This window comes from Sciurus vulgaris, assembly GCF_902686455.1.
Source record: "Sciurus vulgaris genome assembly, chromosome: 12".
NCBI lineage: Eukaryota > Metazoa > Chordata > Mammalia > Rodentia > Sciuridae > Sciurus > Sciurus vulgaris.
Window position 1 is genome coordinate 53,872,571 of NC_136473.1, and position 17,896 is coordinate 53,890,466.

The 17,896-nt window shown below is 34.6% G+C and overlaps 1 protein-coding gene across 3 annotated transcripts in view; it reads right to left on the reverse strand.

The window, feature by feature from the left end:
• Positions 1-17,896, reverse strand: part of AKT3 (AKT serine/threonine kinase 3) — a 311,937-nt gene that overhangs the window by 123,932 nt on the left and 170,109 nt on the right. For all 3 annotated transcript variants that reach the window (XM_079106138.1, XM_079106137.1, XM_079106139.1), the window contains 2 exons: positions 13,668-13,812; positions 6,432-6,563 (listed from right to left, as the gene is read on the reverse strand). In XM_079106138.1, coding sequence (XP_078962264.1) covers positions 6,432-6,563; positions 13,668-13,812 — 277 coding nt within the window. The remainder of the gene's footprint in view (positions 1-6,431; positions 6,564-13,667; positions 13,813-17,896) is intronic.

Below are 17,896 nucleotides of genomic sequence, written 5' to 3' on the forward strand. Positions count from 1 at the left end.
GATTGTCCTCCCTTTTTGGGGCCATAGGCGTGGCATGTCTCCATGTGTAGTCGCTTTTTAACATTAATAATCAATATATCATTTGGAAATTTATTGGAAAAACATTGGGAAGGTTTACTGTATTGGGACACAAAATAGTGCACAATAAAAATTTGGCAGTAGTACATAGATAAAATATATGAAAATAAACAATTGTGGCTGTGTTTGAGTTTAAAGGAGCCTGTGATTGCTTTAGTATAATAATAGATGGATAAAGAGGCATTCCTCTGAGCTTGGATGCAGTGTTTAGCCTTTGCTGCCTTCTTAGTTTCAATAGTTGATTCTAGAGATAACCTTACATAATAAAAACATTTAAGTTAGTCATAAGTATAATTTGTGCTTTTCCTATGATTTAGTCTAATTCTTTAAGAATCAGAATAAGATTATAGTCTGCTATTATATGAAATTAGAAAAGACTAAATATTAATTACAAGTTGATTTCTTTGTCCTTTAATAATAGTAAAAACTTTTCACTGTTAAACACTGGAGTTCATGGTGGGGGTGGTTTCTCAGAAAATCTAGTAACATGTTTGTTCTGAAGGTTAAAGGCTGGCAGATCATGGTGCCCTCAGTTTAGCTGGAAGACAAGTTTGTTTCAGTTTAGCTGGAAGACAAGGTTATTTTACTCTAGCTGGGAAATAAGATTGTTTTGGTCTGGACCGTCATACAGAGAGAATGTGTACTTTGAGAAGAAGCATAGATTATACTTTTGAAGATTTTTCTTGTTTTAAACTAACCAAAAATGATATAATCATTACTAATGAAAAATATCTATAAAAAGGCTAACAGAAAAAATAAAGACAGATTCAGCCTCAGAACACTTGGTGTCTCTGTGTGCTGTTTCTCCACCACATCGATGTCACCCATCTACCTAGGACCCCTGACCCCTGTTAGGGCTGGACCCCGGCAGCTGAAGATCCTTAAATTACTTATATCTGCAAACATCTTCCTCCTCTCCCCAAATAAGGCAACATATAGCTCTAGGGATTAGGATATGGACATAATGTTTTGACCCACTAGAGTTCATTCCCTAGGTACCAAAATTTACTTGTGTCCTACATGAAAAGTGTACTTATCCCATCTCAATGTCCCCTAAAGTTGTGACCCTTAAAATATCAACTCTTAAGTCCAAAAATCCTTTAACAATCATCTGCTCAAAAGTCCCAAATCCCATCATCTAAATAAGAAATAAATGAGACTCTGGATATGGTCCAGGTCCTAGGATGAAATTCCTCTGTATCTGTGTACCCCTTAAACTAGAAAACAAGTTATCAGTTTCCAAAATACAATGGTGGGACAGGCATGGGTTAGGCATTCCCATTCTGAAAGGGCGAAATTAAAGGGAATACAAAGGTCATTGATTCAAGGCAAATTTGAAAACTGAGTATGGGAAATTCTGCTAGATTTCAAGGTTTGAGACTAACCCTCTATAACTTGCATTCCTATCCTCTAGACCCACGGTGGCTCCATAGGCCTAGGTTTATGGTGACTTAGTCAACCTCTGCCTTAGTCAACCTCTACCTGTGCCTCTGGCCTCAAAGTTCTTCTTTCTTTTGTTTTTCACCAGCAGTCCATCAACTATACCATTTCTTTTACACTAACAGGGTTTCAAATATTTGCAATATGTTCTATAAGCTTTGTGTGCTTTATCTGCTGATTGATTCTAGAAACTGAGCACCAATTTTGGTGTTTGCAAAAGTATAAGTAAATATCATTCACAATAGACCTGTAATGAAGGAATGGTTACTCTACTTCAGTAAACCAGGGCTTTTCAAAGGACAATGCTCCAAGTGTTTGAGCCAAATAGACACTTTCTTTATACTCCATTTGCTGGTTGTGATCATTCCATATTTCGCTTTGCTTCACATCCAGGCAATGTTTTTCTTGCAGTTCTAAGTGCTGCCTCCCCTTCTTTCTTAATATCATTAGGGTCAATCTAAGTTAAATAATCTAGTAAGAATGGACTAGCTATTTACATATGCCAGCTTGGGATTTCTTATTATTGCACTGTGTTCTAAGCACTAACATTTTATGGATTTCATTTCTGTCTTTTAAATTTCCTTCTAAGTTTTGCTAAAGAAAGAAGGAAGGAAGGAAAGAAGGGAAGGAGGGAAAGAGGGATGGAAGGAGGGAGGGAGGGAGGGAGAGACAAATTGGTTATTATTTCTTTGTTGGGAGGTATTACATTTCTCAAATTCTGAAAGCATTTTTGATGTTCAGAAATTTTCTGAACATGTAAAACTGTGTAGAAGGTCCTTTTATTTGCTCAGTACTCAGTAGAACCCTTTTGGTCTGGAAATTTACACAGTTCTTGCAAATTTTATTTTATTTTTTCTAATTTAAAAAAAAATCCTTTAAATTCTTGTAGCTACTGAGTTCCCTTGGTTGAGTCTTCATGTTGTAATTATTCTTTCAGTATTTTCCATTTCTTTATTTCTGGTTCTTTATTCCTAGTCTCCAAAATTTGTTTCAAACCCTTCTATTGATTTTTTTTTAATTTTAGAAACCATACATTAAATTTACAATTAAGCCTTTTCAGCCTATTTTTGTTTTCCTATTTGTAGTATATTTTTTCTATATCTTTAAAAATAATAATTAGTGATTGTTAACTTATCTTCTGTTCTATTTTATTTGTTTCTGCTAGGATCACTGTTCTTCTGTTCCTCTGGCATATTCTATGCTCTTCAAATTTTTTCTGTTTGATTATCCTCAGCAAATTGTTCATATTCTTGAAGGATAAATGAGGTAAACTTACAAAACATGGGTTTCCTTGCTAAATAAGAAAACTGACCATCAATTCTCCTACACAGATTAGGAAGCATGCTCACATATTTCATTTTAAAAGTACAAGGTGGGAAACTAGAATGTCACTCTAATGTCCAGGAACATCCAACAAAAGAGGGTATCACCTGACAACTAGGAACCTACCATTTCCAAAATAAACTACTGAACAACAAAAATAAGGGAAGTTCTATTTTTATCTTGATGAAAAAAACACTATATCCAATTGTCCTTGAAATGAATGGGATTATATTTACCCAGATGTTCTAATCAAAGTAAGTTAAAAGCCCATGTAATGCTTTATACTCCTACTTTCAGAACTTGTCCAAAAGTTTAAAAAAAAAAAATTGAGACTCTCTGTGGGACTCTACCAAGTAGAATGGCTCTCACCTCATACGCCTTCCTTTCTTTTTTCCTTTCCAGACTGTGATACCCTCTACTCAATTTATATTACTACTATAACAACTGTTTTCCATGTCCATAATTTTATACCATTTTCTTATACTGTAAACATAATGGATTCAAACCAGGGATCCTTGGAGAAATTGTTGATTCCAAGGCTGGTAAGTGGGAAATATAAGAGGAGCATGGAGAATCTTGTGGTGCCAAGATATACTAAAGTTAAGGATGAGCATATGTCAAAATGGCACAGAAACAAACAAAATGAATTCCCAATAAGCTAAAGATAGAATAACTGAAATAACTGAAACAAAAAATTCACTAAAAGGGATTCAAAAGATTTAATCAGGCAACAGAAACTATCAGCAAGCCTGCAACAAGACAATTAAGAAAACACAACCCAAGTGATGGTGTCTATGAAATATCATCAAGTGGACCAACATATGCACTGTGGAAGGTCACAGAAGAAGTTAGGGCAAATAATGGCTGAAACCTTTCCAAATGTGATGAAAGACATGCATATAAATATCCAAGAAGGAGAGCAGGCATCTTGTGGCTGTCGTGCACTTGAGCCCCACAGGGCCAGGGAGGCATCAGCAGACCCAAGGGGAGGAGGCCGAGGCCGCAGCTTGAGGGAGGCCCTGGCCCCTCTGTGCCTATTTCTAGCACAGCCCGTGTGAGAAAAAGACAATCCTTCCCCACCCCAACAGTAATTTATCATCCAAATATTAACAGTAATGGCAGCATTTGTCTCAATATTCTAAAATCACAATGGTCTTCTGCTTGAACTATTTCTAAAGTTCTTTTATTCATTTGTTCACTGCTATGTGATCCAAACCCAGATGACCCTTTAGTGCCAGAGATTGCATGGATCTATAAAGTAGACAGAGATAAGTACAACAGAATACCTCGGGAATGAACTCAGAAGTATGCCATGTGATGCTACCTTAAAGTCAGAATAACCTGCATTTTAGCTGGAATAAACTTAAAAAAAAAGTTCAAAAATAAATCCAAGTCAATGAATACCAAACAAAATAAACTTTACCTCCAGTGAGGCACATTTTAATCAAATCATTGGAAGATAATCTTGAAAGCCTCAAGAGAGAAATAACTTATCACATATATAAGGGATTGTCAATAAGCAGATTTCTCATCAGAAACTTGGGAGCTCAGAAGGCAAGTTGGATGACATACTCAAGAGTGCTAAAGAAAAAATAATGGTCAACTAAGAATCCCATGTCTCACAAAACTGTTCTTCAGAAAAGGGACAGAAATTAAGACACTCTCAGAGAAAAAGAAGGTGAAGGAGTTCATTTACCACTAGATCTGCTTGCAAGAAATGATAGAGAGGCCCTTCTGGTTGACATTAGACAGTAACTTGAAGCTGTATAAAAAAATAAAGATCTTTAGCAAACTTAAATACATAGGCAATTATAAAAGTTATTATTGTAACCTTGTAATGCTTTTTGTTTTACTACACAATTTAAGAAACTAATGCACTTAAAATTCAGTAGTCTCTGATTTTTGAATTTTCTTTCAAAAAATTGATAAACGGATTTGTTGGGGAAAACAAGAAGAAACTATGTTGATCGAGATATCCTAACTATAATTTGTCAAATATACCCAATTTTGTACAAATACTCAGAAAACTACAAGTGGTTAGTGATAACATATAGTGCCTAGTAAGATATTTTCAAGTCTAATAAATAGAAATTAAATAATGGAATCCACAAATGGCCAGTACATAAAAGAAAAACAAAACAGAAGTGATACTGATTATTGTTTGATATATAGCAGGCAGTGATAATAATAACAGCAGATATTTATAATAATATCTTTATCTTAATACTATTTTAATTTTAATACAATATAATTTAATTGATAAAATGTATTTATGACAGAATATATTATGTTTATTAATTTATGCCTTACAACAATCCTAAGATGTGGGTACTATTATTTTTGTCATTTTGCAGATGAGGAAATGAAGGCATAAAAAGTTGAGTATTTTGGGAATCACTTAGTAAGTGGCAGAGCCTACTACTACATTATACTACCTCCCAGAAAATATCAGTTTCAAGTACTGCACTAAATACTTTATATGTGCCAATCCTCATAAGAGTCCCAAGCAGTAGGCTTTATCCTACCAATTTTACAAATAAAAGAAACTAAGACTCTAATTGGCTGAAGGATATTTAGCCTTTTACTTGGTGACTGTCAGAAATATCCTTCTTCCCAACTGAGATAAGCAAATATGACCCCTACCCGCCCCCCCAAAAAACCCCAAACATTTCTAACTGCTACTTAGGGAGAAGTATTCTCCTCCAAATTGGTTGTTAAAGGTTATTAAGTGGGATGTAAACCTAGGTCTGTTCATCTCCAAAGTAAATGGTCTTTGTAATAGGAGACATTGACTTATGAAGAGTTTGAAGCAAATATTCAACAACCGGGAGTTATTGTTTCATGAAGGATAGGGAACAATACATTCTAGATGAGGTCTATAGTTGCAAATACTTGAAAGTAGTCTATAAAGTATAATACAGTATTAGCACATAATATTACATATGTCATTTGTTGAATTAAGACATAAATCATGGACCAATTTATAAAATGATTCAAATTTGTCTTTTGAGGGAACTGTGATTCATTGTATAACTCTGAGGGAGAAATTAATCATTAACATGTTAATTATTTGTAAGGGTCTAAAATGAATAAACCTGGGAGGGCCAAATTAAGCCATTCTAAAGAAATATCAAAGGTTCATTTAAGTTTCACCATTCTAGTGTTTTCAAATCTATTTAGAATGCTTTTCCATCCAATTTATATAATCTCTAAGTTATGAGTAGAAACCATTAATACTAGCTTAATAAATCTATCATTTAGTAAGAAATTCAGAATATTGGGGGAAATATTCAACACCACCACTATTAACATTAGTAATACAGATCACAAATATATAGTAAAAACACTCTCCCAAACATATCATTAACACCTCCATTTCCTTACAGAAATAAAATACCTTCAGTAGAATTTAGATTAACATTATTAATTTCTGAAAATATTTGGTTAACCGATATTACTGTAGCAGTAACCAACAATCAATATTTTGGTTTTTCAATGGAATTTCTACACTTTAGCATGTCTAAGAATGAGCATAGGCTTATGTGTTCATTGCAAAAAATATTCAGTCATCAACTCTTCTAATCAATTACCTTTGCAATAATGACTTCTTTCTTCAGAATCTTCATAGCATAGTATTTCCCACTTGCCTTCTCACGAACCAAAATAACTTTCCCAAAAGTGCCTTTTCCTAGTAGTTTCAAATAGTCAAAATCATTCATTGTCTGAAAAATACAAATTTAAAAATCTAATATTAAAAACTTGAAATAATTTGTTAGTATGAATGTATATATCTGCAATATCCACTCAAAAACAAATTTAGCCAATTTCGAAGCACCCCTAAATAAAAAAGGATCAGATAGATTGGCATTGGCTGTCTTATCTGAAATCATGGATGTTGAAAAAAAATATAAGTAGTTCTCTGACATTAAAAAAAAATGATTTTGAATCTAGGCTTCCTTAGCCAATCAAATTATCAGTTAAGTGAAAGGGCATAGGGAGAAAGATGATTTCATTAATTTTAAGGACTCGAGGCTTCAAGGACTTAGTAGTGTTGCTACCCTCAGACAATGGGATAAACTGAAAATGTCCTACACAAATACTTCCAATATGCCTAAGGAAGCAGCACTTTTGAATACATTATTTGAGAATGTACTTCATCAAAATAAGGATGGAATCTAAGAAATATTTAGAAGAAATGGTGAGAACAACCCTGGAGCTCAATGAAAAGAAATCTTAGACAATAGTTGTGACTTCTGCGAAAGTAACTGGTACAATTAAGAACACGAAGGCAGAGAGCTAGAAGAAGTGCTGATAAATCTTCTTGTTTCCAATTTCATTTCTCATTCCTATTTCTAAGTCAGATGACTTTCAAGATTTTACCAGGCAGTCCTACTACTTACACTGCATGGTCTCTCCTCTATGTGTACTTCTATATTTGACATTCTTCCATAAACTTCCAAGTTTTTTTTTTTTTTTTTGGGGTGCTGGGGATCGAACCCAGGGCCTTCTGCTTGCAAGGCAAACACTCTACCGACTGAGCTATCTCCCCAGCCCCAAACTTCCAAGTTTTTAAAAACTGTTTGTCTTCCTCACTCAGCTTGTCATTTTTGTGGTACTTGTCTCCATTAGAAATTACTATTATTTTAATGGGCTTTTGGATGGAAGAGAAGGTTACTGGGTATGCTAAATTGACTTTCTTAAATTTAAACTCAGTTTGGAGGGTTATGAATAACAAGTTAAGCACTTGGGTTCTATCCTACAAACAGAAGTCATTGAATATTTGAGTGCCTTTTGTAACTTTTTTTTTTCCTATTTACTATCCATTGGAAGGAAATGTGAGAAATGTTTCAAATCAATGTCTTCAGCTTCCATCTTAGGAAACAAAGAAAAAAGTAAATTAAACCCAAAATAATAAGAAGAAAGGAAATTATAAAGATCAGAGGGCAATAATGAATTAAATTTTAAAAATAACAATAATTGAGAAAATTCAATGAATCCAAAACATTCTTTGAGAAGATCAATAAAAATAGATAACCTCCAGCAAGACTGGTCAGGAAAACAAAGAGAATACACAAATTACCAATATCAGGGATGAGAGAAGTAATATCACTACAGATTCTACAGATATCAAAGGGAACACAAGAGAACATAACAGTGAGAGAAAATGAACAAATTCCCTGAAAGTCTCAAATTACCAAACTCCAAATGGAGAAAAAACAGGTAATTTGAATAGCTCTATATTTATGAAGGAAACTGAATTTGTGCTCAGAAAACTTTTCAATAAAGAAAATTCCAGGTCTAGATGGTTTCACTGGTGACTTTTAGAAACATTGAAAGAAAAAAAAAAAATGGTACCAATTCTATACAAATTCTTCCTGAAAACTGAAATGAAGAAAAACTTCTCAGTTCATTCTGAGACATCAGACTGATACCAAAACTAGACAAAGATATTTTAGGAAAACTATAGACCAATAACCTTCATGTACATACATGTTAACACTCTAAAACATTAAAAACTGAACACCTACATTCATTTTCAAACTAATTTGCTGTCTATAATTTTGATAATTTCCCCCAAATGTTAGGTTACAATGTCTTAACTATTCAATATCTCTAGTACAAAGGAAAAGATCAACAGCAAAGAGACAGCAGCAGAAAACAACAACATACACTTATTCAACTACAAAGCAAACATGTGACTCTAAATATCTAGAAAATAGTAACAAAGCTAGTGCACTTGAACAATAATAGGTAATCTGAGGTAGATTTAACTTCATTAATAAATTTTTTTAAAATCAGGGAATAACCACCAAACAGTTTGTGCTAAGTAATCCCGAAAGATAGTTTCCTTCTTCCATGAAAACATGAGATCAGCTCTCTCCCTGGGCGAGCCTTGTATCCTGCCAAATTGAACACAGACTATGATCAAAGGTATACTTTGCCAGTTCCAAACCCAGCCTCTAAGTCTAGCAACTTATGCTTCCTCCACTTGGAAAAATTCAGAAAGCTAGCTCTACTGCTATAAGGAAGCCCATGTTATTCTACTGAAAGAGAGAGGCCATATGAAAAGTTCCTGGAAGATAAGATACGACAGAGAGAAATCATGTGGCGAACCAGCAATGTCTAAGTTAAGTCACTATCAAGCCCCCTGACATGTAAGAAACTTTTTCTTGGATTTTCTAGCCCAGTCCATGTGCCACCTGAAGGTAGCCACTTGAGAATTCTATACAAGACTGGCCAAACAACAAAATCATGAGAAATAACACATTGTTGTTTTTTAAGACATTAAAGTTGGGGTAATTTGTTCCATGGCAATAAACCTCTGAAAAATAGTATTCTCATTAACCATAATGTACATCTCACGGTTTCTTTTTAGCAAAACAAAGTAAGTAAAAAGCAGAGGACTTTCATGAAGTTTGCCCTTCTGCCCACTACCCCACTTCCTCTGGTGCTCTTTCAACTTCTACAACACTGAAGTAGATTGTTTTTTCCCCTTAGTGCCTACCAAAAAATAAGCACATAATAAATGCTAATATATGCAAATAAGGGGATGAATTATATGACTGTCTACACTGATAATTGTGAAAAGGGGAAATATATTATGCCTTTCTTGTCATTTAAAGCCAGGTTTAACAAAAAAATATATATATATATAATAAGCTGGGCATGGTAGTTGCATGCCTATAAATCCCAGCAGAAAGACGAGGCAGGAGGATTGCAAATTCAAAGTCAGACTCAGCAACTTAGCAAGGCCCTAAGCAACTCAGCGAGACTCTGTCTCAAAGTAAAAAATAAAAAGGACTGGGGATGTGGCTCCGTGGTTAAACACCCCTGGGTTCAATCCCTAGTACCATATCATCATCATCATCATCATCATCATCATCATCATCATCATCATCACAATAAAATCCTCATATTTTTGCACTTTTATCTCTTTCAAATTTTTTTCTCTGAAATTTTTCTTGTAAAATTTCATATTCATGTGAAAAGTCATTCCATCCACTAGACATAGAACTTGAAGTTAGGGTGTTACAAATTCTCCATTTTCAATAAGATATTTTAATATCTTATAATAATATATAATAATAATAAGATATTTTAATAAGATATTCTGAACAATCTTATTAATATGTTAACCAGATTTTCAAGTATTTCAGAGAATTAAACTGGGTATAGCTGGTATATCTTGTTTTTGAATGGGGTAGTCTATAATTTAAAAGATGAGATTAACTGGGACTTGACTTTAAATTATCAGCAGAGTCAAATGCCAAGCTAACTGTGTAGATGCATTTACACACATGAAATTTTTTTTAAAAAATCTCTGAGTAAGTTGATAAACCTAGATTGTGTTTTTCCTTTTGACTGAAGAAAAAGTGAGCCAAACTAACTTAAAGAGGTATTCAGTTCAATCAAAAAATAGAAATAAAAGACAGAAAAGGTTCACAGACATTTGGTTAAGATCAAGTGCAGGGTATTGTTTTAATTAAATCGAAGTTTCACATAAGGATAAACTCTAGGTTGTGCAGTATAACTTCACCAAGTTCACACATTTAGAACATGGAAGGAGAAGGACTGTTGTTGTTGTTGTTGTTATTTGTTTTACTGTGGTACTAGGGATTGAGCCTAGAGACTTGTGCATGCTAGGCAAACTATCACTGAGTTATATCCCTTTTTTAAAATTTCTGGAGACAGGGTCTTACTAATATTGCCCAGGCTGGTCTTCAACTCAGTCATCCTCCCAACTCAGCCTATTGAGTGCCTGGGATTATAAGTGTAGGCCATCTCTCCTAGCTCAAGAGTGAGGATTCTAATTCATAAACTCTAACCCCAAAGAGTTCTTAATCACTGTTCTAATACCAAATTCTGGGGTGGAGGTGGCCCTTACCTAGCATACATAAGGGTCCAGTTCAAGACACAAAACTGTCAAAACAATAACAAACAAAACAAAAAAAACATACCCACATATAAACCAAATCTCACGGAAAATATCTTTAATATTTGTGTTTTCCTCATTCTGTTATTTTTCCTTCTCCCCATCCCCATCCCCACCCCTCATTTTCCTCTATATAATACACCTTTCCTCCATTCTTGCCTCCCTCCCACCCATTATGCATCATCATCCACTTATCAGAGAAATCATTCAGCCTTTAGTTTTCTGAGATTGGCTTATCTCACTTAGTATGATATTCTCCAACTCCATTCATTTACCTGCAAATGCCATATTTTTATCCTTCTTTATGGCTGAATAATATTCCATTGTGTATATATACCACAATTTCTTTATCAATTCATCTACTGAAGGGCATCTAGGTTGGTTCCACAATCTAGCTATTGTGAATTGAGCTGCTATGAACGTTGATGTAGCTGTGTCACTGTAACATGCTGATTTTAAGTCCTTTGGGTATAGGTCAAGGAGTGGGATAGCTGGGTCAAATGGTGGTTCCATTCCAAGCTTTCTGAGGAATCTCCAGAGTGGCTGCACCAATGTGCAACCCCACCAGCAATGTATGAGTGTACCTTTTTCCCCACATCCTCACCAACACCTATTATTGCTTGTATTGTTGATAACAGACATTCTAATTGGGGTGAGTTGAAATCTTAGGGTAGTTTTGATTTGCATTTCTCTTATTACTAGAATTGTTAAATATATTTTCATATATCTGTTGACTGCTTGTAGATCTTCTTCTACATACACGTATGATTATGCAAATGGTGCGAGTTTGCTTCGTGTACAACCAGAAAAACAATAGTTGTACCCCATTTGTGTAAAATTAATAAAAATAAAAATTAAATTAAATTTTAAAAAAACATAAAAATTATTTTTAAAAAAAGTATTGTGTCCATGTACAACTAAAAATAAAAAATAACCTATTATATCAAACATTCTAAAATGTATTTAGAGAAATGACATGTTAGACTCTTTTCAATACCTAGATCTTTAGATTCACCTTAACCTACCATTTTGTTTTTGTATTAGTCCCAGGGATTGACCCCAGGGGCACTTAATCACTGACTTATCCCAGCCCTTTTCTTATTTGAGACAGTCCTACTAAGTTGCTTAGCGGCTTGCTAAGTTGCTGAGGCTGGCTTTGAACTTGCGACCCTCCTGCCTCAGCCTACTGAACTGCTGAGATTACAGGAATGTGCCAACATATCTGGCTTTAACCTACCATTTTTAAATAAGGAAGCTGCATTTCAACTGTCTATAGTAGTAAAAACATTATTTACAATTCCCATAAAAATATAAACTGCTATTATTCTGAAGCACTAAGGAAAGGAAGACACTGTTTTCCTCATTAGCTCAGGAGCTGCCATTTAGGAAAAAAAAAAAAAAAAGCTATTATTATTTTCAAGATTGTTCTCCCCGGTTGACTTTAGTGAAGATGAGGGTACCATGCAGGAAATATACCCAGAGTCATGTATGTTATGGCTTTCAGGACAACTTCAAATGCCAAATAGAAAAGGACTAAACCCTGAGAAAAAACTTTTCATTTCCAAGGTTCTAAAACATTAAAAACACAGGAAAATGCAATTCATAAAATCACATAAGGGTAGATCATTCACATCTCCCTCATGAGCTCTATCAGTACTCAGTGCCAAAGTGCTGGTCACTTACTGGTTTTAAATAACAAATGTTTCATATTTGTGTTGATAAAAAAAATCCATATACATACATACAAAACCTAGCTGACATCTCCCTGCAAATGGCAGTTTTCAGCATTCTTTCTTTCTTTTTTGTACCTTTCTAGTAAGAACTGTTATTTTAGGATGATCAATTCGATTCCACTGATTAGAAACTTAACAGAATAATGTAGAATTTGAAAATCATTATTTTATAAACCTTAACAAATTACTGATTCAGGCAAGGATTGTTAATTAGTTTAAAACCATCAGGAAAATGAGCAGGTGGGAACTGAACATTTATGTGATGCCAAAGTAACAACACACAAATTACTTTCAGTTACAAGGGGAAATATAATTTATGGGATTTAGGTTGTCTTCAGACCTAAATGAACCATGACCAATTGTGTTGTCACAATTGTTCCCTCCCTCCCTCCCTCCCTCCCTTTCATTCATTCATTCATTCATTCATTCATTCATTCATTTTTGTGGTACTGGGGATTGGAACCAGGAACACTTTACCATTAAGATAAATCCCTAGGCCTTTTAGGTTTCTATTTTGAGATAAGGTCTCTCCAAGTTGCTGAGGGTCTCACAAAGTTTCTGAGGATCGAACCTGCAATTGTCCTGCCCTGGCCTCCAGAGTCATTGGCATTACAGGCATGCACCACCAATGCCCAGCTAAATAGTGTGTTTTACGTGAGCTGCACTATGAAATATACATCATCATCTATCCTATGTGCTATGGTCTGAATGTAGGAATCCTCGACCCCAAATTCGTGTATTAAAACCTAACTTCCAAAGTGATGGTCTTAGGAAGTGAGAACTTTGGGGAAGAGATAAAGTAACAAGGGCTCTACCCTCAGGAATGGGACTGTTGAAGGCCAGGTGTAGTGGCACATGGCTGTACTCCCAGTGCTCAGGAGGCTGAGGCAGGAGGATTGCAAGTTCAAGGCTAGCCTCAGCAACTTAGCAAGACCCTAAGCAACTCAGAGAGACCCTGTCCCCCAAAGTGAAAAAAGCACTGGCAATATGGCTAAGTGGTTAAGTACCCCTGGGTTCAATCCAAACAAAACAAACAAAAAACATCTAATCAGGTTCTTTAAGAGAATTAGTATCATGAAAAAGAAGATAATTTCAGCACTATTTCTTTCAAAGAAATAAATGTTGTGCTAACAGGAGAAAAACCTTATACTATTTTCTACCTTTCTTTTATGATGGGTTGTAGAAGCATCCATTTCTTCTTCTCCTATATTATCAATTTGTGAAGTTGGACTACAATTCATTCTCTCTTCTTCTTGCCTCTGTAGTCTGTCTGCAACAGCCTGAATAGCCTCTGTCCATTCTTCCCTATAACAATGAGTAAAAGTTCTCATTAAAGATGATGATGATGCTTTAAATATTTCACAAAATATGATATCAACACAAATATAGTATATTCCTGGATAAGCCCTCTGCTGCTTTTTACCATCACCCCAGGTGAAAATACTTCTAAAAGTAATTTCATTGTTTGCTTAATGTCAAAAGTAGCAATTACTTGGGACATATTGAAAAAAAGGAATTTAAAATCCACTTAAAATATTTAAAACTATAATTAAATTTTAATTGTTTTTATACATTCCACCAATTAAGTAAACTGACCCTCAAAAATTTGCTGCTGTTTTTTGTTAATGTTTTGTTTAGCCACTGCAAGTCCATCACAAGCAGACTCAAGATCTTTAAGTAGTTCAACAGTTTTAACACAAGGTTTTCAAAACCAGAACTTTTAAACTGTTTCCAGATCATGTGAGTTTCTTGAAATAGGGAAGGAAGAAAGGAAGGAAGGAAGGGAGGGGGGGAGGAAAGAGAGTGAGGGGGAGGGAGGGAAGGAGGAAGAAAGAAAAGGCAGTTTGCTCTTAAAAAATAGGTCTCAGGGGCTGGGATATAGCTCAGTGGCAGAGTGCTTGCCTAGTATGCAGGAGGCCCTGAGTTTCATTCCCAGTACTGAGGAAAAAAAAAAAAACAGTCTCAGGCTCACCTTTATGAAGCTTTACAGGATCAGTGTTTTTCCCCACAAAAATTTTAAAATCAGCTGATTTCTTAAAGTCCATTAGAATTTTAGAATTTTGAATGGAACTGCATAAAATTCATAGCTAAATTTTGATAGAAGTATTACATTAATTAATTAATTAATTAAGGTTTTGAATCTATTAACATGGTATAATTCTCCATATACTTAGGTCTTTAATTTTCCAATGTAATGCTTCTAATTCTCTGTGTGAAGTTATTGTTCATTTTTAACTGAATTTATTCCTAGGTACACTTTTATACTATTATAGATGTTTTTAAAGATATTTAATTTCTAATTTTTTGAGACAGTTTTTTTTGTGTGTGTGTGGGGGGGTTGGTGTCCGTGCGTGTGCGCACGTGTGTGTGGTGCGGGGGAATAAACCTATGCCCTTGTGCATGCTAGACAAGCACTCTACCAAATTTTTTTTTTGTCCAGCTTTTGTAATTAAACTACTGACCCTAATTACTAATCAATCATAATTCACAGTAACCAAACGAAAACTTTACACCATATTGGGGGCAGAGAGTCTGCAAAAGCATACTGGGCCAAAGTACCTCATTAACTGAAATAGAGTATGCAATCTTCGAAGTAATGATGGAAAATGCAATCAATTTAAAATATAGAATGAGACCCCTATGAAGCATGCACATTCTTTTTAAAGTACTACTTACAAAAATTAGCAAATTTCACAAGCTGCTCATTTATTTACTAATGAATGTTCAATAAAACATCTAATACATGTGTGCTATTAATGCTCAAATAAGTAATGGCTTATGAAGTTTAATACAGGAAATCTTGGCATTATAAATATGTATAGTATTTATATACAAAATGATATAAAATACACATTAATATAGTAGTGCTCTAATAAAGACAATGTAAATATGTGATGAAAACCCAGGAGAAAGGCAATTCTTGAATGGAGATGTACAAGATAAGTTGGTACAGAGAAACAGACAAGCAAAGGAGATTAGGTATTGCTGATAGTAGGGGCAAAGGGGCAAAGATAAATTACAGAAATGTAAAAGCATGGCATAGAATCAATACTTGGGAAACCAGAAGTAGTTCAATACAGCTGGAACATGGGGTGAGCATACATGTGCACAGGGAGATGTGGCTCTGTATGAGGTGTAAGTGTAGCAGTCATGATTGCAACACTGATACTGACTACTGTAAGAAGGAGAAATAACCTCAGTCCATAATGTTGGTGGTCATACATGACACAATAAAATACATGTTTTAAAAAAATTTAACAGTAAATAATTTGAAGTGTATTCATTGAAGGCAAAGAAAAAAACAAGTGCATTTGCTAACATGGAAATTGTTCAATCTTATTTTAAACAGATATAACAGATAAAACTATCAGAAAGGAAGAAACAAAACTCTTATTATCACAGATGCTAGATCTGCAAGAGAATAATTGTTTAGGCCTACATAATATTAAAGGTAATAGTACTAGGGGGAGGTAGGGCCTTTGGTCAGGTCAGGATGGTAAGGTACTCATGAATGGGATTGGTGCCCCTATTAAAGAGATGATAGAGGGCTCCTTTGCCCCTTCTACTATGCAATAACAGAGAGAACGATATCTTCAAAGAACCATGAAGAAGACCATCATCAGACAATGACTCTGGCAGCACCTTAACCTTGGCCTTCCCAGTCTCCAGAACCATGACAATTGTTTCTATTATTCATAAGATACCTAGTTTAGAGTATTGTGATAACTATGTGAATGAAGTAAAACAAATCCATTCACAAGAGCATTGAAAAGAGCAAAACACTTAGGAATAAGCTTACCAAAGAAGGCAAACAATTTATACACTGAAAACTATAAAATATTGCTGAAAGAAGTTAAAAGCAAGAATAAATGGAAAGACATCCCATGTTCATGAATTAGAAGAATTATTATTGTTAAATGTTAATAGTACCTAAAGTGATCAATAGATTCAACTCAATCTCTGTCAAAATCAAAGTGCCATTTTGGCAGAAACAGCAAAAAGCAATCCTAAGACTCATATGGAACCATAATGTATCCCAAATAGCCAAAAGAATCTTGTAAAGAACAAAGCTGAAGACTTCAGACTTCCTGACGTTAAAACACATTTGAAAAGTATAATAATTGAAACATAGTATGGTGCTGGCATAAAGACAGAAAAAGAACAATGGGACAAAAGACAGTCCAGAAATAAAATCATATATAGTCAAACAATCTTCCACAACAATGCCATGACTGAATAAAGCAGAATAGATAGTCTCTTTAACAAATGGTGCTAGGGCAATTCACAATAGCCAAATTATGGACTCAGCTCAGATGCTGTCAAAAGATAACAGATTAAGAAAATGTGGTATATATACACAATGGAATTTTACTCCGTCATCAAGAAGAATGAAATTATGGCATTTGCCCGTAAATGGATGGAAATGGAGGACATCATGCTAAATTAAATAAGCCAGACTCAGAAAATCAGGATTGAATGTTAGTTCTCTTTTATATGAAAGCTACAGCAAAATAAGGAAAAGAAGGTGGGGATTAAATATCATAAAAATGTAGGGAAGCTCAGTGGAGCAGAAGGAGAGAGGAAAAGAAGAGGGATGAGAAAGGGGAGGAAATGTGGAATTAATTTAACAAAATCATATTATATGCATATATAGATATACCTTATGCAGAAAACACCAATCCAAAATAAACAAATGAGGGGCTGGGGTTGTGGCTCAGTGGTAGAGCACTTGCCTAGCATGTGTGAGGCACCACATACAAATAAACCAAATCAAGTTCTATCAACATCTAAAAATATTTTTTTAAATTTGTGTAAAAAATAAATGTGGGAAAGGAAGCTCAGTAGGGTAGAGGAAGAACAGGGCTAGGGAGTAGAGGAGAGAAAGAGTGGGGGACATGGGGACTGAAATGAAGTAAATCAAATTCTAAGAATGTGTGGTTTTGCCAAAATGAACCCAACTACTATGTATAACTATAATCTAATGAAAAAAAATGCTGGGACAACTGGATATCAACATGCAAACAAATTAAATTTGAGCCTTACCTATACAAAAACAACCAACTCAAAATGGAATAATCACTTAAATAAGCCTTATCTTGACACTACAGAACTCCTAAGAAAATATGGAGGACTTCTTCATGACTTTGATGTTGGTGATTATCTCTTGATTTTAACACTAAAAGCATGGGCAACAAAAACAAATACAGACAGGTGAAGATAACATCAATCAGACAGCTTCTGTGAAGCAAAGCAAACAAGCTAAGTAATGTGAGCAAAATATCTGAAAAACATATATCTGAAAAGGGTGTGTATGTTTGTTTGTGTGTGTTCCACAATTCAATAGCAAAATAAACAAAAACCTACCCAAACAACCCAACTTAAGTGACCC